Here is a 21528-nt window from a genome sequence, read left to right on the forward strand (position 1 = left end):
GTGAGGGGGAAGGGGCAGATCAGATGGAATACGGTATAAGAGGCAGCTGTCTTACTATGCTGTGAGCAGTTTGCAGGAAATTACATTTCCTTAGGGAGACAACAGCCACTATTTTTTGTTATGTTTTTAAAAAGCAATGCGTTCATAACTTGTGATAAAGAAGAGTTTTTCTTTCAACTTTACAATGTGCAGTGAAATTTCGCACAGAAATGAGACACGATTGGTATATTTTTTTTATTTTGCTTTTGTAAACAACAGTCATGGTATAAAGTTAAAATATATTCTGTACAGAGGAATCAATGTTGTGATAAATACATTCATTAAGTGGTTTTCCTATTTTTTCCTTTGGTTCTCAACATGCATTAATTTTCTATGTATATTTAAAAACCTCATGATTTTAGAATCTGTACAGCCCAAAACAATTTTTTTAAACCACTCGTACATATTGTTGGGAGAATATTACCAACATTATGAAAAGCATCACTCTGCTTTCATCTTTATGCTAAGATTTATGCAACTTAAATCTGCAGCTGCTTATGAAATACTTTAATGAAATTTTTAGAAGAACTAAATACTGTATTTGTAAGAGCAGCCAATCCAAACTGAATGTATTTGAAATTTTGTAAAAATACTGCATTTTTAAAAAAATGCACAATGTAAGAATGTACTTAAACTCAAATCATTCATCTGACACTTATCATGAGGAAAAAAGAAATAAACACCCAATCTCCGCAATCCAGACCATCAATCAATGACTCAGATATTCATTTCCAAAATAACTCATCTTCATTCAAAGTTAACCACAAATATTCTATACAGTAGCATGCTTTAGATCCTAGTAAGGAAGTTTAGCTTGAAGCTGCTGGGAATCTGGATTGTCTCCAGTGCCTGTGGAGATGGACTGAATGGAAAAGTCACTTGAAAATGGTACTTGGCATCCATTATTAACGTTAAGCCATCTTCACGACTGTTCAGTTGTGACTAAAAAAATAAGAACAGCGAGTTTTACTTTTTAAATCTTTAGTTTTATAATTTTCCCTTTAACATCTCGCTCCAAACCCATTCTTGGGCCTTGGCTTTACAATACTGCACTCTTCGTTCTTGGCCAGAAAGGCACAGATTGTTAATATTTTCTGTGGGTAGGATCAATCCCACTCACTTATACTTGATCTAGAATTGTCTGCAGAATTATTCATGAAAGTTGTGTTGAATTAATCCTTCATATCTACCATTTCCAGATTCACCCACAATATTTCCAATCAGATTATTTGTTAACAAATCTGTCTGGTCTTGAACACACCCTCTACTTAATACCTTGTTGAAAAAATTCTTCCAATTCTGTTTGCTGCTATCAATAATTTGCTTTTTATTATCTTTTTGCCCCTTATATTATTCATTTTAATTACACTGACTTTTGCATTACTCCAAGTTACATTTCAATAATTCTTGTGTCCTTAAGCTGCTGTGGGTTTGTTCTTGCTATTGATGTTTTTTTCCTTGCAGAAAGCTACGGGACATGTACACAACAAACAGAAGTTTCCTTTAAAAAGGCAATACTTTCTGTAACTGGGTAACTTCAGCCACCAATTCCGCATATACATTGCAGATTTATAATAATTTCCACAGATGATACAAATTTTGCTTACAGCTTAATATACCAGGGGATGTAATGAACCACACAGACAGGTTTCCTTTCACCAGGTGACTTGATCAAGACTCATTAAGCTAACCTTCTAGGAGAAGCTACAGCACAAATATCAGTGAAGACCATTGAAGGACATGTAAGTAGGAACACAGATAACCCAATTAATACTGGTGAAGCTTCCCCTCTACAGAAAGTCAATGCATAAACCAGTTGAGACTAGGATTTTAACTCTACTTTCTTAGCTGGGATTCCAAAACTCTAGAACTATAACTATTAGGCACCCCCAAATATCTGTTTTCAGAAAACTCTCTTTATTTTGAAGGAGGGACAGTAATGCATTTGACATTAATCAGGCAAAAGCTTTCATCTCATCTATCTAGATTGAATTTGACAAGTGTCCCATTAGGGGAAAGGAAAGTGTTCTAATCAACTGTACTACATGTCCTCCAAGTCAATATATTTAATCTGCTGTACCATCAATACCTGCTGCACATGTATATTTTATATTCAAGTAATTCTTTCTGTTTATACTAACTGGTAGACCTCCTCTGGTGCTGTTCATAATGGTGAGCGGGCTGCTCTAGGTTTGGCTTGGTGTGCAATAGCGCGTTTGAGTCAGTAGCAAAACAAAATTAGCAAAAAAGAGTCCCAAGGTAAGAGCTTTATAATTGCCTTCTCTCTCAATGTTCTAGGATCTGATGGTCGATGCTAGGTACATGATCGATAATACCACATAGTTAGTCAGGAGGAACTCTACATGCACACATTCATACAGACACAAAACATATTAGCAAGATTTTTGTGTGTGGAGATTATGAAATTAGGTTTAACCTCTTAAAATATTATTGTTGCTCACCTGAACTTTGCGGACAAAGGACGGAGCCAAACGTTTCTCAAAATCATCAATTGGCGTGTAGGAATTCAAAATCTTGACAATCTGTTGAAATAAAGTACTGAAACGTGGGACAGAAATTCCATAAAAGACATTCCCTTGGTCCATGAAGCTATTAACCATTCAACATGAAAGAACTACTACTGAAAGCTGGTTAATTTGATGAATTGAACCAATTAAGAAAACATCACAATATTGTACGTCCCCTTATATATTCTGTGCAATGGTGAGAATTGTACAGCAAGAATCCTTCATACAACTTTTTCTGATAGAAAACCCATAAGAAATGTATATTACATCAGAAGTCAAGGTAAATCAGAGGCAATTATAGTGAGAGATGTTGGAATGCAAATGATCAAACCAGAAACCAAAATAGGTTAAACCAAATCAGGTAAATAATAATTATGGAATGCCTCCCTCAAGTAGTTCACTTGATATTATAAAATATCAAATCTAATGATCTAATCAGTTTAAATGACTAAAGTTGAAGATGGGGTAATGAAACATCAGTGAATTCACATATTATTGATTTAAAGCAAAGTTAGGCAACAAGTCAATAAAATAGCTTTCCAAATTCCAGATACAATTATTTTCTTCCCTCTGGAAACTATATTGGACAATCTTGAGGCACATTTAAAAGGATTTTGTTCAACAGCTCTGGATTCAAGCAGCCCAGCTCCCTTCCTCCCTCCCACCTCCCAGCTCCAGGTTCTGGCCACCTGGCTCCCTCCTTCTGAACCCTGACTGAAGGCTCTGGCCTTCCACTCGCTCTTGAGTCTTGGCCATGCCTCTCATGTAGTGTTGAGCCATGGATCCAACCTCCTGATATTCAGGACACTTGCTCAGGGCAGGAGGCTAGGGCATGGCTCAGCACCACACAGAAGGCTGATGACAAGGCCCAGGCATAGTGAGGAGCTGAGACTAAGATTCATACATTTACTGAAATATTTATGTGCTGGTTAGATTATTCTGAAGGAAGTTTGAATATTAGGCTGATAACCAAGAGATCATTCCATCTAAGGATTGGTGCACAAATAAACATATTTATGAGAGAGAGCAAGATTGTGTGGGATATGCAGGAGAGAGGAGACTTACAAAAACATTGAGAATGAATGCTAGAAAAAGTCAAAGAAAATGGGTGTCAAAGATGGTGAGAGGGAGAGAGAAAAAGAAAACAGAAGACAAGCGAAAAGACAAGAGATTGAGACAGAAGAAATGAGAGTAGGAGACAAGCAGAAATACATTTGGAGAAAGTGAGTGAGAGAGAGACACAGAGAGAGAGAGAGAGAGAGAGATAGAACTTTAAATAAATTGTCTGACAGCAATTGTGGGATATCAACCAGTAAATAATGAAAGCTAAATCAGACCTGCACAGCTGAGAGAGATGAACATCTTTCACATATTTCTTTAACATCATCATCTGTTGTCTTGTTGACCTGAAGTAGCCAGGCAGCCTGAGAGAGTGGCTCTAGGGTCTCTTTTGCATTGCTACTCTGCATATTCTTATCCTTCAACCACTCTTCTAAGTAACTAATATTACATCTGTATCAAGAATAAAGAAATCATTCATTAAAAATGCACTGCAACTAGACATCTTAAAAAAAATTACTGATAACTGTCACAACACTATTATAGATCCAAAGTATCAAACATTGGCACCACAGTTTGAATTATGCTGAACTAAACAAGTATTGCAAATAATTCCATTTAATAAACAAAGAATATGATTTACTTGGCTCCATTATTTTAGAAAGATTCTATATAAATTTGTAAGTTTAATGTCCAGTACACATTTCTCCCCTTCCCTCACTCTCCTCATAACAGACATCCATGTTTGAGTCCAGTTTCACACGTGGCAGCAGTGCTCTGTTACTGTCTGTAAAGCATTACTTTTTATTTTTTATGTGTACTGCATAAATAGAATGCAAGTTAGAATCAGTGCTTACAGAAAATAAACCTTCTGTGGGGTTTCTTACATTAATTATTTACACCTCTGGTGTTCATGAGTTATGCAGTGGGTGTCATTCAGTGGTTTATATTTGCAAACCTGCAGTCTCAATTAAAGCTTGTATCACGTTTACTCTGAGTACATAATCCTGAATAGGTTAGCACAATTCAACATAACAAAAGCACAAAGAAATCTAAGCTTTTTTTTTGTTATGGTATTAGCCTTGGATCAGTGGTAGCATTCTCACATTTGAGTCAGAAGGTTGTGGGTTCAAACCCCATTCTGGAGATTTGAGCACATAATCTAGGCTGACATTTTGGTGCAATATTGAGGAAGTGCTGCACTGTCAGAAGTGCTGTCTTTTAGATGAGACATTAACCAAGGCCCCGTCTGTTCTCTCAGGGAGACGTAAAAGATACCATGGCATGATTCGAAGATGAAAAGCAGGGGAGTTCTCTTGGTGTCCTGGCTAACAACTATCCCTCAACCAACATCACTAAAACAGATAATCAGGTCATTAGTCGAACTGCTGTTTGTGAAACCTTGCTGTGCACAAATTGGCTGCCATGTTTCCCATTCAACAGTGACTACAATTCAAAAGTATTTAATTGATTAAAAAGCACTTTGGGATGTCCTGAGGTTGTGAAAGGTGCTATATAAATGCAAGTTCCTTCCTTTCTTCCAAGTCCTCTGTACAGCTTCCTAAGTAAAAGAGATGCATAATCTGACCTGGGGTTATATCTCTCACAGATTTAATGCTACTCACTCTTTGTGACGATGTACTGAACTAAAATGTCTACTGCATTTCCGATTTTACCTTATTTGCATTCCTTTTCTGCACGAGCACATGTCCTTGCGCAGTAGGAGATTATTAAGGGTGATTGCTCCAATCAGAAAAAACAGCTGTTTAACTGACTGTTTGATAAGCTCTGTGTCCATGCCATGCTGGCACATTGTGGTGAAGTAATAGCTGAGTTGCTGCAAAATGGAAGATATGGTGTACTGGTCCATTTCTTCTAGAAAACTTGAAGATCGTTTCCGATGTCCGGTTGGCTTCATGCTAGAAATGCCTTGAAGACTTTCATGTTCCAGCATTCCTGGTACTAAAATAGAGTAATAACATTTGTGAGTTAGTATTTTTGGTAATAGACTGACACTGTGCTTGCTAATATAATCATTGACTGTATATAGAATTCACACACACAAGTATGCAAACCAGCCATGCATACCAGGGCTAGCATTATCCCTTTGCATCAATTCTCACATGTGCACACCAGTTCGTTTTCAATTGCTATCCCTCTGTTACCTCACCATAAACACACTCTATCATAGAAATATAATTAAATATAACTAGAACCTTATCCTGTTTCAACTTTAGCACTTCGAATGAGCACAGCCCCCAAAACACAAGTCGCATTTCATCTAAGGTTACTATTCTACCGGACACTTTTTGATGACAATTTGGGGTGTATTTTGAATTTGACAGCCTAAAATCTTCTGGTGATACATGAATTTCCCATCTGATGTGCAAGAGTTAATAATTCTGAAGCTAATATAAATGAAATATGGATCATCTTCACCTATCATTGGCCGAAGATCATCTTCCATCACTTGAATGAATTGCTGGTAGATGTGAATAGCCAAGTCACTCAGAATCTGCCTGTACTCAGAAAGGTCAAAGTTTTTCAGACACTGTTTATTTTGTTGAGGAGTGTTTTGCTTCATAAATTCCTTCATTAAAAACAATAAATATTATATGTTAAAAATGTACCAATGGTAGTAACAGCACAAACAATAAGTCTCTTCTATTTTAATTATTTGAGAAAATTAAAAAGCCTCATAACCCAACTGCCAATGAACTAAATCATTCATTGCTGAAATTGCCAATAAGTTCAACTTTTCAAACTCTGCTGATTTATCTGATCAGAAATGTTTGGGTTCTGCCAGGACCACTCGGCTCCAGATTTCATTACAGCCTTGGTCAAAACATGGGAACAAGAACTGAATTCCTGAGGTGAGGTGAAGGCAGCATTCGACCGTGTGTGGCACCAAGGCGGCCTAGTAAAACTAAAGTCAATGGGGGTCAGGCGGAAAACTCTCCAGTGGCTGGAGTCATACCTGGCACAAAGGAAGATGGCTGTTAGAGGCCACTATTCTCAGCCACAGGACATGGCTGCAGGAGTTCCTTAGGGCAGCATTCTAGGCCCAATTATTTTTAGTTGCTTCGTCAATGATCTTTCCTCCATCATAAAGCCAGAAGTGGGGCTGTTCACTGATGATTGCACAGTGTCCATCTCCATTTGCAATTCCTCAGATAATGAAGCAGTCGATGCCCACAAGCAGCAACACCTGGACAATATCCAGGCTTGGGCTAATAAGTGGCAAGTAACATTCACCAAATGCCAGGCAATGGCTATCTCCACAAGAGACAGCCTAACCACGTTCCTTTGCCATCCAATGGCATCACCGTCACAGAATCCCCACCAACATCCTGGGGGTCACCATGAACTAGAAAATCAACTGGACCAGCATAAACATCCACTCCCTCCACCACCAGTGTACCATGGCTGCAGTGTGTACTATCCACAGGAGCCACTGCAGCAGGACTCCAAGGCACCTTTGACAGCACCTTCCAAACCCACCACTTAGAAGGACAAGGGAAGCAGATGCTTGGGAACACCATCGCCACCAAGTTCCCCTTCAAGTCACACACCATCCTGACTTGAACATATATCGCCATTCCTTCATCATCGCTCTGTCAATATCTGGAACTCCCTACCGAAAGGCATTGTGAGAATACCTTCACTACATGGACTGCAGTGGTTCAAGAAGGCGGGCCATCACCTTCCCAAGGCCAACTAGGGATAGGCAATAAAATGTCGGCCTTGCCAGAGACACCCATATCCCGAGAATGAAAATTTAAAAATTGTTAACAAAGATATAGAGAAGTCCTGGCCAAACAGTAATGTGCCATATGTATCTCACACATGAGCCTAATATGTTAACACATGGATTACAAAGCCATGAATGATTTCAGTAACATCTCATTGCAGATTAGCACATATTATATTTTAAATATTTTGGAATTCCCAGACGACGCATGTTCTTACCTCCTCTCCACTATACTGTTTTAAGCAGTTAAGAAAGTGGACACTGTTTGAAAGCCAAAATGACAGAATTTCAAAATCTTGATTGTGATTCTGTGAAACAAGGTAAGATTTGAAAGAATGAATAGTAACAATTATAGAATTTTCTCCTGACTTCCAAAAAAGCAAAAAAAAGTTATTTTTCATATTAAAAATCCCCAGAAAATGTAACAGTTTTGGTATATAGATGGTATCCATAAATCACTCAAGCCTTATCAAAATTTTGGATGTTCTCTAAACTCTAAGTTTGTTACAGCCTTGTTTTGGACACCAGCTATTTTCCATATTAAATATTCACAACAAATTCTAAAAATTCATACATTATCATTTGTAAAAACACAAGAGACTTTACGCTAAACAGCTCATATCTTAATGTTTATTGAAAAGAAGTAACAAATGTTTCATTAAACATCTCTTCACTTCCGGAGGTTTTCATACCTTAGTGACTTCTTTGATACCACCAAGCAGGGAGCTCATCAGGGATTTCAGTATTTCAGCATCATTAGTATCATCGGCATGGCGCACACACATGAACAGGATGTGTGCTGGCAGTCCTGGAATCATATTTACTACCACACCTCGTGGTTTAAGGTCTAAAAGCAAAACATAATCATATACAAAACAATATACAAGTCCTGTACACAAGTACAATAATCATTTAATTAATATTTTTATAGCCAGCACCACAATCAAGTACTGTAAAAAGTAAACTACTGCAATTAAAATTGATATGTGGTATGAGTTTATAGGGGAATAAATTGGGTTATTGCCGGGAACCGGCATTAAATCAGTGACACGTTGAAAACACATGCCTGAAAACAGAGGCCTAAGGCTCACTCCTCATCTCCATAACAGCCGCGAGCTGCGGACGCCAATCGGGCATCCCTATGCAGTTCACCAGACTAGGCCTTCCCAAAATCGTCTGGTTCGGACATCTAACCGGCCCACAGGTAAGTCCTGGGAGGGCGGAGAAGGCGAACAGGAGGGAGACAAGCACGGCCCGGCAGCGGTCCGCAGTATTGCATTAAGGTAAGTGGAAACTGAAAAACGTACCTACTATCTGGCCGCTGTATGCCCAGAAAAACTGAGCGGAGCATGTTTGGTGCTTGCTCCACCCAGTTTTTCACCAATTTGGTATTGGGGTCCTAAAACAGGCGTTTGGCCTCTGATTATCATATTTAAGGGGCCTAACTCCTGGGACGCCCTGGGCACTCGGAAGTCAGTGGCTGCCAAATTGGCAGTTGGTGAACTTCCAGGAGATTGCACTTGGAATTTGAGCCCCTCACGTCCATTTCATGTTCAAAAACAGGCGCATCAGGGACCAAATCCCCCCCATGGTGAGTAACTTAAACCTAGCAATCTGTAGCTACCAAAGTATTGTTTTTGAAACACTAGCAAAAATCCCATGGGGCTGTGTATGGTAAACTGGGGATTTAGTGTTTTATAAGGTCAGGCACATTATACTGTGTAAAACAAAAAGTATTATTCTGCTGATAAAGTATACAAGTACTCTCTTTTAATATGACAAGGTGTATTATTTTACATTCTTGAAAGGAATTACATGCTGATTGCTCCTAACAGATTCTCAGGTCAATCAGAGACCAGATAGGCTGAACAGGATTAAACTACAGGAGGATTGGAATATACTTGAGAATTGGACAGACAAGTGGCAGAAGAAATTCAATGTAGAGAAATGCAAAGAGTGCTTCACATGGGGACAAAAATCTAGGAAGGGATAATTATCGTTACATCATACAACTATCAGGATGATAGGAGGCAAACTTGATGGACCTTGGTATTTTCGTCTACCAATTCCTATGTTCTTATGTCCTTTAGAAATCACAGAAATTGTCTTGTAAAACAACTTTACCCAAAACTAGATTTTTGATGAGCTTTTCTTCATCTTCAGTTTTACATTCCAGCATTCCAAGATACTCCTTCTTCACAACTTGACTCAGATTCCCATTGGTTTGATTAACTGTTTGGAATTGTAAACACATTTGCATACAAATCAGATTCTTTCTGCTTTCAAAACTATTTAAATAGTCAGAATCTCAAGTCCACAAAAGTCCGTGCTACTCTTTTTCGATCATATATTTTTGAAAAAGTAACATGTTACATCAAATGTCAGAGAAATGTGTTCCTTTTTTAAATTAAATGGCTGCTCCTTGACTATAAGTGTTAGGATTTGGGATTAACATATTGCTGTCTCTATTACACAACAACACTTACAGCCAAAAAAAACACTAATCCTGGACAAAGTTCCAATTACATACCTTTCTCAATTGTTTTGGTTAAGGACTTAATCTGATTTTGCAACTTCCATATTTGCTTTTCTTTCTGGTCAAGTTGTTCCTCAAGATCCTCCAAAAAGAATCAGAAACACAATTACCTTTCTGCCGATGTCAGAGTCAAGTAAATTGATCAGCAGAAGCTTCTGTCATTGGTGCAATACCACTGCTAGCTTTTCTAAAAATCATACCACTGAGTTTGTTTAATAACAAAAAATGAATGAATTGATCCATTCAATTTAGTCAAATAAGTTGAAGCATGTATGTCATAAAATGAGTTTGACAGATTATTTTAACCTACTGCAGCTAACATTAATGTTAACAGGACATGGTCTCATCAGGGTTCCATCATATACAGACGATATCAAGAAAGGTTTCTGCTTGATTCTTTTAATTCCCTTTAGATCCTGACTACAAACTTCCAATTCCTTTTCCCTCTTTAGCTTAGTTGGAGTACTGTGCAATCTTTGTTGTTTTGAGCCACCAAATTAAATTTTATATTGAGGGAAATCTGAAATGCCATAACACTATGTACAAATTATTTCAAAACAAAAGCAAAACCATTTTCCTAATTTTCATCCACACTGGGTGGCCCGTATGGGTTACAAACCTCATATTGCTACCAATTAAAGTTGTATTTTCAAGGGGATAGAGTGGAATGGCTTTAAGCAGCTCTTTGTCATTGCCTCATATCCAGTGGAGTGTTTTAACAAGTAGGTCAACTAAGCAATATCAGGTTATCCATAACAGACATTTCACATTCAGATATCAGTCAACACTGCAATCAAACTTCAAATGATCTCTACGAGCTGCGAATTCAATTCTCTATCATTGGAGCTTACGATACATGTTCTATGTTGTTGATGGAGGTATTGAACAACCCCATTGTGGGTGGTCAAGTTTGAATGCCCTCGAGACTAGTATTCAAATTCAGCCATTCTAGTTCAGTCTTAAGTTAAAGTTGCTAGATCGTCATACAAAAATTGCATTTTAACAATATTCATTCCATTTTAGATTTTAAAAGATCATTTGCATCAATCTACACAAAACCTGTTGTAGCACTTTAGGGATGGCAATATACCAACACTCACCAAGTTTTCCATTGTTAATTGAGATGCTTCTTGTTGTATTCTGGTACTGACTGTGCTATCAGTTTGGGTTCGATTCAGCAGTTGGAAATTCTCATTTTGAAGTTGTGAGACTTTAGCAAGTAATTCCACCTTTTCTTTTGCATAGTTATCTTTCTGGGTCTCTAACAATCTATATATTGTTAAAAAATTGAGAACATTTCAATAGCAAAACCCGTTACTGTACCTTTGTCAATTAACAATGCGGATTTTTTTTTATTTGAATAGGAGCATTGGGGAATTTGCTATTTAATTTGAATGTTAAGTGTCTTGGTTTAAATTCCAGAAACTTCCTCAAGTTACAATGATTAGAAAACAGGAACGGTAACTTTTTGTTACTGCTTGGGGCTTTGTTCAGTTATAAACTAATTGTAAATATGCGAGGGTTTATTTAGATAATCAAGTAAAAAGGATTATGAATCTTTGCATGGTTTGATTCCTGGTGTTACCTCTTGCAATCTAATGGCAATGAGTATGATCTATAGATCACACTCCAATTTTATGATTACTCTTTCAGTAGAAAAAAAAATCTATAAATTGCACTGGTTTACAAATCCTTATGTGTGGAGGACATACATGAAAACAACTTGTATACCAGATTTTACAGTAGATTTACAGGAACTTGTTCAAAAATCTTTATGTAATTATCTTGTCCGGCTACAAAAATACAAGTGCTTTACACAGTGGGAGTCAGGTAGCAACAGAGTTTCACAGATTATAGCTCATGGAGAAAAGGAGAATTAAAACTATAATAACTGAGTAATGAGTAGCCTTGGAAATATTTACTTTTTCAAAATATGATATTCATTTAGAAAATACTATACAAAATATAGTTTGGATAATATGCTGGTTGTTTTCTTTAGTAAAGACAGGAAATTATCTCAGTTCTATGGGAGCAAGGTAAGTAACTTTTCTGGGGTTTACATTACATAACTGAATAAACATTCTAACATATTTGAACAAACGGTTGAGCTGAATAAATCGGTTTTCATCTCAGACCTTTCAATTGTTCAAGGTATTCAAAATGGAATTCAAAGAAAAAAAATTGAATAACACACTGCCTGACCTTCTACATAAAAATAGCTGATTATTAATGATTGGAATGATAATCGCTTTCAGATGATTTGAGAATCTTTGGATATGCAAAATAAAAACAGAAAGTAAATCAAAAATATTTAGGCCTAAGGCTGCAGCAATAATACTGGTCAATTCTGTTATAATTCACACTGCTGATTATTTTGTTCGTATATGGTTTTCAGAATATAATTCTGGTTGTTAAAATGATGTAACATCACACAATGTTGAAGAGATACTGCACGAAGCAGTAGAATTTTAACTGTAATTCCCTTGTCGTACTGCATATTTGGTGCAACAGCAAACATGCATTATAATTCTGGTGATTAACAGAAATTAGAAGTTTGGCACCATTGGTTATGGCTGGTAATTAATGCTCTGTTCATGCATTTCAGTATGCACATGCAGAGCTCTGCCTTCCTGCACTCAACGCTGATGCATAACTTTGGCCCCCTGCTTGCATTTCTGTTAAAGAGAAAACCTGCACCAATTTGTGCAGTAGAACTGGATCATAAACAAAGTTAGGCCCTGAGGGAATGTATTAAGATTAGAGTTTTTCACACCTTCTTTGGGATCCTTCTTCTTCAAGATTGCCTTGCAACTGATCAGTAACTTCTTCCATTTTTTCTGTAAATTGCAATTATTTTATCAGTGCACAGGTTTTCTTTCATATAATCTGCATAGCCTTCACAGTATCTTTGATGAGTTAAGTTAGCTGGTAGCTTATTCATTACAATGTCAATAGACTGTTAATAAAATAATTTATCAATGCTTGCAAGAAAATGTGAAATAAAGCTGGAATTTTACAGAGATTCTGACAACTACAAAACCTTTATTGAACTGTGAAAATCAACAAAGCATTCTTTATTAGTTGTATGCTTTAGATAAATGCTACACAGCATACATAATCACCTTTCATTTCCACAACCTGTCCCTGTAAGTGGTTCTCAATGTCTTGTTTCTGTTTCTGCAGCTCTAAGATTTGGAGTTTGAACTCTGGAATAACCTGAATGTACACAAAAGTGGTTTACTCCAATGTAACAAAATTCAACGCCATCAACAACATAGAACATACTACAGCTCAGTGGCATAAATGAACCAAAGCTCAAATAGCATCAGCCTGACAGTTCAGATGAAGTGCTGTACCCGTAACATTAATCCACCATTCTCTTTCTGATATTTATCAAGCTCCAGTATGTTTATAGCACACATATGTTTAGTCAGAAAGTTGAGAGTTCAAGTCCCCCTTCAGGATTTGAGCATATAATCTAAGCTGGCACTTCAGAGTAGCACTGAGGGAGTATTGCACTGTCGGGAGTGCAGTCTTTTAGATGAGATGTTAAAGCATCTGCCTGTTTAAGTGAACATAAAACATCCTATGGCACGATTTGAAGCTGAGCAGAGTTTTCCTGGTGTCCCAGCCAACATTCCTCCCTCAACCAACGCTACCAAAGAAAACAAATTATTTAGTCATCCTGAAATTTGATGTTTTTGGAACCTTGCTGTGTGCATTTGCCTTCATCACAAGTGACTGCACTTCAACAACAACAAACAACAACAACTTGCATTTATATACTGTCTTTCACGTAGTAAAACATCCCAAGACGCTTCACAGGAGCATTATCAAACAAAATTTGACACCGACAGAATTAGGACAGATGATGAAAAGCTTGATCAAAGAGGTAGGTTTTAAGGAGCATCTTAAAAGGAGGAGAGAGAGGTAGAGAGGCGGTGAGGTTAATAGAGGGAATTCCTGAGCTTAGGGCCTAGGCAGCTGAAGGCACGGCTGCCAATGGTGGAGCGATTAAAATCGGGGATGCGCAAGGGACAAGAATTGGAGGAGCGCAGAAATCTTAGAGGGTTGTAGGGCTGGAGGAGATTACAGAGATAGGGAGGGGTGAGGCCATGGAGGGTTTGAAAACAAAGATAAGAATTTTAAAATCAAGGCGTTCCAGGACCGGTAGTCAATGTAGGTCAGGGAGTGCAGGGGTGATGGGCGAATGGGACTTGGTGCGAGTTAGGATACGGTTAGCAGAGTTTTGGATGAGCTCAAGTTTATGGAGGGTGGAAGATGGGAGACTGGCCAGGAGAGCATTGGAATAGTTGTGCCTAGAGGTAACAAAGGCATGGATGAGGGATTCAGCAGCAGATAAGCTGAGGCAGGGGCAGAGATGGGCGATGTTACAGAGGTGGAAGTAGGCAGTCTTGGTGATGGAGCGGATAATGTGATTGGAAGCTCATCTCAGAGTCAAATAGGATGCTAAGGTTTCGAGCAGTCCGGTTCAGCCTCAGACAGTGGCCTGAGAGGGGGATGGAGTCGGTGGCTGGGGATCGGAGTTTGCGGTGGGGACCAAAGACAATGGCTTTGGTCTTCCCAATATTTGCTTGGAGGAAATTTTTGCTCTTCCAGTACTGGATGTCAGACAAGCAGTGTGACAAATGAGAGACAGTGGATGGGGTCGAGAGAGGTGGTGGTGAGGTAGAACTGGGTGTCATCAGCATCCATGTGGAACCTGACGTCCTTGTGAACTAAATTCTGACGTCGTGAAATAAATTAATTGCCCATGAAGCACATAAGATGCCCTAGGGACATGAAAGGCACTATATAATGCTAGTAATTTATTTCAGATTTTCAGCATTTGCAGTGCATAACGGATTGAGAGAGGGTTTGAATCCAACTTCCAGCTTTGATTTATATTTGAATTCGCCTACTCTCACTAGGAAAGTTTCAGCAGTTCCCTACTGGGCTGCTAGGTGGGCGTATGTTATATGTTGTAGAATTATTCTGGATGGAGACAGGAAAGAGAAAAAAACTGCAATAACCAGAGCTGCTCCACAGAAGCACGAACCTACTGACTAATCATGGAGCAGTATCAACAGTAGCTGTAAAGTCCTTAGCCCAAACTGTAGCACTCTCAAGAGTGAGTGTGAAGCAAGGTAATGCATAGTGGGTGTGGGGAATTGAAGGAGGAAAATGGATAATAAATGCAATTCATCTCTATTGAAATCAGTCCAAATTGCATTGGAGGTTTAGATGGTCACTTCTTTCTCCCTGCTCAGCAAACACTTATTTTTAAAGTTCAGTGGAAAATGGCCAAAGGGCATTGAATTTAAGAGTGCCTACCCAATTAGGATGCAAGTATTCTGGAGATATTACACCTGTTGGTAATTTGAACATTGAGGTGGAAGATGTTCAGAGCCTGGGAATTATAGTCAGGAAACCCTGGGTAAGCACTTTAAGCACTCTAGTAGAACTCTAATCTCGGGTCCAAGTGAAAGCGACAGACCTGTGCAGAGGAAGTTTAAAGGGATTTCTAAGAGAAAATAGATAGGTTTACAATTAACCTTAGTGATTTCTTTCAGAATTTTGCATTGTGCATTTATTATGCTATAAAATATATATTTTTTAGATATAGTCAGTGCCTTGAATAGCAACATGGCTGCCAAAAGAAATTGGAGCATACTTTTTTGAGAAATTTGATTAGCTGGATTTATGGTACTTGCTAATTTATAAATGGTAGCTTTGAATAAAATTAAGCTATTTGGTTTGTTTTGTGTGATTGCTAATTGGTAGCTTTTCCTACCGATCCAGTGAATGGCAGTGATTTTTGATTAGTTCCCATTCAGTCAGTAAGATATTTGAGCCCATCATCATAGTTAGAATAACAGTAGGTGAGCCAATCACGATTTATTTTACCCTACAAATGTCTGACGTCTCAGAGGTGTCACAGAATGGATGTATGCTACACAGATGATTTTGTAGAAAATGGGAACTTTTAGCACATGAAAGTTAAGATTTTATTCAACAAAACACAATACTGTCTGTGAAGCACAAGGTGTCCCTGTAAATAATAACATTGCTGCATATCAGAAACCAGGTCAGAGATATGCAAAAATATTAATTCCTTTCGACTATGCACAACGCACACCTGAATACCACAATTATGAAGAGTTCCATGAATAATTGTTGTATGTTGTAATGTCACAAATCACAAATAATTTGCAAGTTTGCAGCAACACCAATCAATCTTATTCTTAGTATTTTTTTATGGTGTTTAATTTCTTGCTATCTGTTGGCAAACCAAAGAGATTCTTGATAATTATGATACTCTCGTCATCCAAAATAAAGCTGGGGCTTTTTAAAAATTAAAACACCAAATGACTCGACTGATTTCAACATTATTTTTGACAAAATATTTTTTTCACACTCTTTTTCTCCCTCTTCACTCATGTATTTTTTCATAAAGTAATCACTATAGTTACTAATATATTTGTAAACTAATAAAAATAAGTTGAGGACTTTTTAAAAAATTAAAACACCAAATAACAACTTTATTTATGTGACATTCATCCCACTTTTTTTTAAAAAACAAGTAGATTATTCTATGCCTCATCACAGAATCACTTTAAAACTGGATTTATGTTCAGTGCCTCATAGCAACACATTTGCTGTCATTATAAAAATCAATCAAAAGTGAATTGAAGTAAACCACTTGGGCCATCAGAGCAGAAACACCAGGGAAACAATTTTAATATGCCAGTGGAAGGGGGTGGGGGGGGGGGGGATTGATTTGCGGGCGCCAAACCTGGAAGGGAAGTTCAACCCTAATGAGGCCAATTATGCCTCTTCCGGGTTTCGCACCCGGCAGCCAGCCTGATTGACAGACTGGCTGCCAACAGGAGCTGCACATCCGAGGGGGTGGGGTGGGGGGAGGGGGGAGAAAGAGAGACCTCATTGGCCGTTGGTAGAGAGATAGGGTGTGGTGGGGAGACATCGGGGGGAGGAGTGCAGGTGACATCGGTCATCAGAAGGGGGGTGCAGGTGGCATCGTTTGTAAGGTATGTTTATTTATTTATTTTTTTACAATGGGAAATGTAATTTTATTTAATTTATTTTTCACTGATCTGGCCCTTCCCATCTGGTTTCATCAGGCGTGAATCGGAAGCCATGGGAAAGCCACCCAGGTAAGATTAAAATCTTTTTAACTAGCCACTACACAAAAAATGAACCTTAAGTACCGTAATGAGGTACATTTGCTGCTTTAAATATCGTCCCGCCGGCTTTAATTGCTGGCGGGACTTTCGGATTCGGGAACGGTGCACGCACCCAGACGACTCTGGGTTGTGAGTGTTCTTCAGTGTGTTCGAGCTAGGATTCCTGCCCTCTTCAAAACAAAATCACGATTTTCTTTTCCTGCCCCCTCCCCCCCAACAAACGCACCCGGACTTTCATTTTAAAATTGAGTCCCAGATGTCTATTTCTTAAACCATTATTTTTCCCTCTGATGTCAGAATATGGTTCCACTGATGCTGTCAGTTCTCCGATAACCTCATCCAAATGGTCATTCTTCACGTGTGAATCTAGTCAGGAATTTCTACTGGGCTTCTTTTGATCTTTTGCCGTAACTTTGGTGGAAACCCAGGAAAAACTTATGCCATTTCTCAGGGGTTTCCAGCAAAGTCACAACGGGAGGTAAGGAGACTCGCTGCAGAAATTCTACCCCAGTATCTAGCAGGCTACTTGATTGTGGGGGACGTCGCAGCTGAGCCCAATAACCAGTTGTCCAAACATTCATACTTTCCAGCAGGGGGCCATTAGATAGCAATCAGAAGAGGAACACTGGTTGATTTCCCCCAAGTTTAATGTCACTCCAGCTGGTACGGCCTCAAGTTTTATTTCTCTTTTTCTTTTGCCTTTGCTAGGAGATTGCGTGATTGGGGGATGAATTAATTGTCTAGATGGGGCAGGATTGATGAACCAGATCGTCTTTTCCTGTCCTTTTCTTATGTTCATATGTAAGTTACTGCTGCCCTGGCTGAGACCAGATAACTCAGAATACCAGCGACTGAACCTGTGACCTTCTGATCTGTATGGCTTATGGGAAGCCACACTAGATGGTTTGATAGTTACTGAGCTACAGAACTTTCGTTCCACTTTTAAACAGTGCTTCAAAAATGTACAAATACTGAAAAGTTAGTCGATGACAATATTTATTTACATTAAATCTGTGGTAGAAATAGAATTCTCACTGCCATTTTTTCCTGCCAGTACTATTGAGGGAGAATTTTATAGTTCAATAATATTACTCCACAGTTACTGATTATGTATCTTTTTGTATTTGGTCTTGAGTTGATTTATGTCAGGTACTCAACTAACCAATCTTGGATTTTGCTCACATATATAGAAACATAGACATAGAAACATAGAAAATAGGAGCAAGAGTAGGCCATTCAGCCCTTCGGGCCTGCTCCGCCATTCAAAATGATCATGGCTGATCGTCTAATTCAGTACCCTGTTCCCGCTTTTTCCCCATATCCCTTGATCCCTTTAGCATTACGAAATATATCTATCTCCTTCTTGAATACATCTAATGACTTGGCCTCCATTGCCTTCTGTGGTAGAGAATTCCACAGGTTCACCACCCTCTGAGTGAAGAAATTTCCCCTCATCTCAGTTCTAAATGGCATACCCCATATCCTGAGATTTTGACCCCTGGTTCTGGACTCCCCAGCCATCGGGAACATCCTGCCTGCATCTAGTCTGTCTAGTCCTGTTAGAATTTTATATGTTTTAATGAGATCACCTCTCATTCTTCTAAACTCTAATGAATATAGGCCTAGTCGACCCAATCTCTCCTCATACGTCAGTCCTGCCATCCCAGGAATCAGTTTGGTAAACCTTCGTTGCACTCCCTCCATGGCAAGGACATCCTTCCTCAGATAAGGAGACCAAAACTGCACACAATACTCCAGATGTGGTCTCACCAAGGCCCTGTATAACTGCAGTAAGAAAATATGGAAGAGAAACATCTGTAATTCACAGCATGCAAGATCTTATTGATTTTATTGTACCATATTTTCGTTAGCCAGCCTGTTCAGCTCCTGCCGGATGTTCTCGTTAGTATTATTCTCTGCTTGGAGCTTTTGCTGCAGATGTGTTGTTTCTTCACAGAGATGTTCAATTCTAAAACTGAGTTCCTCGATTTCCTTTTCATAGCTCTCTTTCTGAGAATGAATATGCGTTTCCATCACTCTACGTAGTACAGAAGTGCACAATTAATAGAATTTAAGTCGCAATAGGCACACGATTCTTTATAAACACTACAGAAAATAAAAAGCTACTACAAAAGCCACTAATTGGAACCTTAAGCAATCTGAATTGTTGTTTGTTGAACTAAAGAAATTTAATATTTGCTAGAGAGGGGAAAGTGAAGGTGGGAGAGGAAAGTGTAAGGGAGAGTAAGCGGGGAGAAGAGGAGAGTGGTGAGGAGGAAGGAGAAGTGAGAATAACGGAGAGATGAGAGGGAACAGAGAGAAAAGGGGAAGGAGAGAGGATGAGGGGGTGAGGAGGAGAGGAGAGGAAAGGCAAATGATGGGGATATGAAGGATGGGAAAGAAAGGCAAACAATGGGAATGAGGAGGACAGGGAAGATATGGGATGTGAGGAAGGGATTGGACAGGAGAAAATTTGGGAGATATACAGTAAGTATACAAATTTTTGTTTGAGTGCTCATGGCAATCTTTATAATTTCCATTTTTTGGGAGGCAGGGAAACAGCAAAGGCAGCAGTTCTGGCCCAGAATGGGATGAATGATCCCATATTAGCATATTCATTATGGGGGCAGCCCCAGAATACCGACCCTGAACTCTGCCATCCCTGAAGTTAGAGATTACAACATTTGTCAGCCTAAGTGATTGATTTTTTTTGGCTGTAGGCCCTTTCTTGGATACATGCCCATGAGGCTGGGGAGTTGCGATCAGGTTGGGGAGAAGCAGAGATCTACCTGGAAGAAGTCAAATAAGGGCCAAGAGAAGTAGAAATCGGGCTGTGGAAGGCCAAGAGTGAACCGGGAGATGTGAACAATGGGCTGGGAGAGATGCAGATCAGAACAGGAGCGGCGGAGATCAGTGGAGAACAACTGCAAACAGGAGAGAATGGATGATCATGAGACTGCGTATACCCAAGAAAGGGCCTACAGCCAAAAATAAAATCAATCATTTCAATCTCTAACTTTAGGGATGGTGGAGTTCAGGGTCATTACTGTGGGGATGTCACAAAATGTTAGGTAACACACCATTGATTTCATCCTGTCATGTAACATTATGTTTGCAATGAGCTCAACAGCGCTCTCCGTTTTTAATGGCGAATTGAAGGAGCAAGTTTCCGCATTTGCACATGTGCAGTGAAACGCGGAAATCACGAACTTGCTCCTATTGGTTCGCCAGTGATTTGACAGCTTCGAATTAAAGGGCCATGGCATGCTTAAATCAGAGTAATCATTGAAAAATTTCAAACTTGCTCATCTGCCCAGCTGGAAAGTAACTAATTACACCACCAAACAGGTACGCTTAAAAATACCAGGTCTAAACTAAGTTTTAAAAGCACAGTTGGTCTTATTGACTGCCAAACAACTAAAAATTAAATCTAAAAAATGTGGTGTCTCCTATTAGTCCTTATTTTAATAGTTTTTGGTTATTAAAAAAATTAAAAAGTTATTTTTTTTTATTTTTCCCTTTTGTTTCTTTAAATTCATTCAATTATTTCTGTGGCTCGTCATAAAAAAATTTAAAATTTTTATTTACAATGACATACAGAATATTAACTTTATATGAATGAAGTCTGCTTGCCTGCTTGAGCAATGCAGCCTGAATGTGTGGGCCTGACTTCTCTTCCTGACAGATTTTATGGGCATGTCTTCTATTCTCACAGACTGTTCCATGCGCGTCAACTCACGCTGCTCAGAGGCTGGGTTGATGGTGCACAATTTTTCCAAAGTTCAAAATCAAGCAATTCGACGCCAAAGAGCCCGCAGTAAGTATTTTCGTTAATTTAATTTGCAGGAGCTGCCCAATTTCTGGTCCACTGTCTTTATAAATCACTGATTAGACTTCAGCTAGAGTATTGAGTCCAATTCTGGGCACCACACTTTATAAAGGATGTCAAGGCCTTGGAGAGAGTGCAGAGGAGATTTATTAGAATGGTACCAGGGATGAAGGGTTTCAGTTATCTGGAGAGACTAGAGAATCATAGAAATCATAGATTTGGAATCATAGTTGGGATTGTTCTCCTTACAGCAGAGAAGATTAAGGGGAGATTTAATAGAGGTGTTCAAAATTATGAGCGGTTTTGATAGAATAGATAGGGAGAAACTGTTTCCATTGGCAGTTGGGTCGGTAACCTGAGGACACAGATTTAAAATAATTGGCAAAAAAGCCAGGAGGCAGATGAGGAGTGATGTTTTTACTCAGCAATTTGCCTGAAAGGGTAGATTCATTAGTAACTTTCAAAAGGGAATTGGATCTCTACTTAAAAAGGAAAAATTTGCAGGGCTGTAGGGAAAGAGCAGGAGAGTGGGACAAATTGGTAGCTCTTGCAGCGAGCCGGCACAGGCACAATGGGCTGAA

The 21528-nt window shown here is 38.8% G+C and overlaps 1 protein-coding gene across 2 annotated transcripts in view; it reads right to left on the bottom strand.

Annotated features, from left to right (window-relative positions):
* Nucleotides 1-248: 248 nt before the first annotated feature.
* myo5c (myosin VC) overlaps nt 249-21528 on the bottom strand; it is a 75328-nt gene continuing 54048 nt past the window's right edge. The window contains exons 29-41 of one of the 2 annotated variants that reach the window (XM_067971453.1): nt 18976-19156; nt 13036-13129; nt 12687-12750; nt 11014-11182; nt 9908-9995; nt 9502-9609; nt 8070-8224; nt 7596-7685; nt 6066-6216; nt 5303-5588; nt 3905-4079; nt 2502-2582; nt 249-981 (exon numbers count right to left, since the gene is read on the bottom strand). In XM_067971453.1, coding sequence (XP_067827554.1) covers nt 829-981; nt 2502-2582; nt 3905-4079; nt 5303-5588; nt 6066-6216; nt 7596-7685; nt 8070-8224; nt 9502-9609; nt 9908-9995; nt 11014-11182; nt 12687-12750; nt 13036-13129; nt 18976-19156 — 1795 coding nt within the window. In that variant the 3' untranslated portion in view covers nt 249-828. The remainder of the gene's footprint in view (nt 982-2501; nt 2583-3904; nt 4080-5302; nt 5589-6065; nt 6217-7595; nt 7686-8069; nt 8225-9501; nt 9610-9907; nt 9996-11013; nt 11183-12686; nt 12751-13035; nt 13130-18975; nt 19157-21528) is intronic. The other variant, XM_067971454.1, reaches the window with a different exon arrangement.

This window comes from Heptranchias perlo, chromosome 34 (genome assembly GCF_035084215.1).
Source record: "Heptranchias perlo isolate sHepPer1 chromosome 34, sHepPer1.hap1, whole genome shotgun sequence".
NCBI classification, from domain to species: domain Eukaryota; kingdom Metazoa; phylum Chordata; class Chondrichthyes; order Hexanchiformes; family Hexanchidae; genus Heptranchias; species Heptranchias perlo.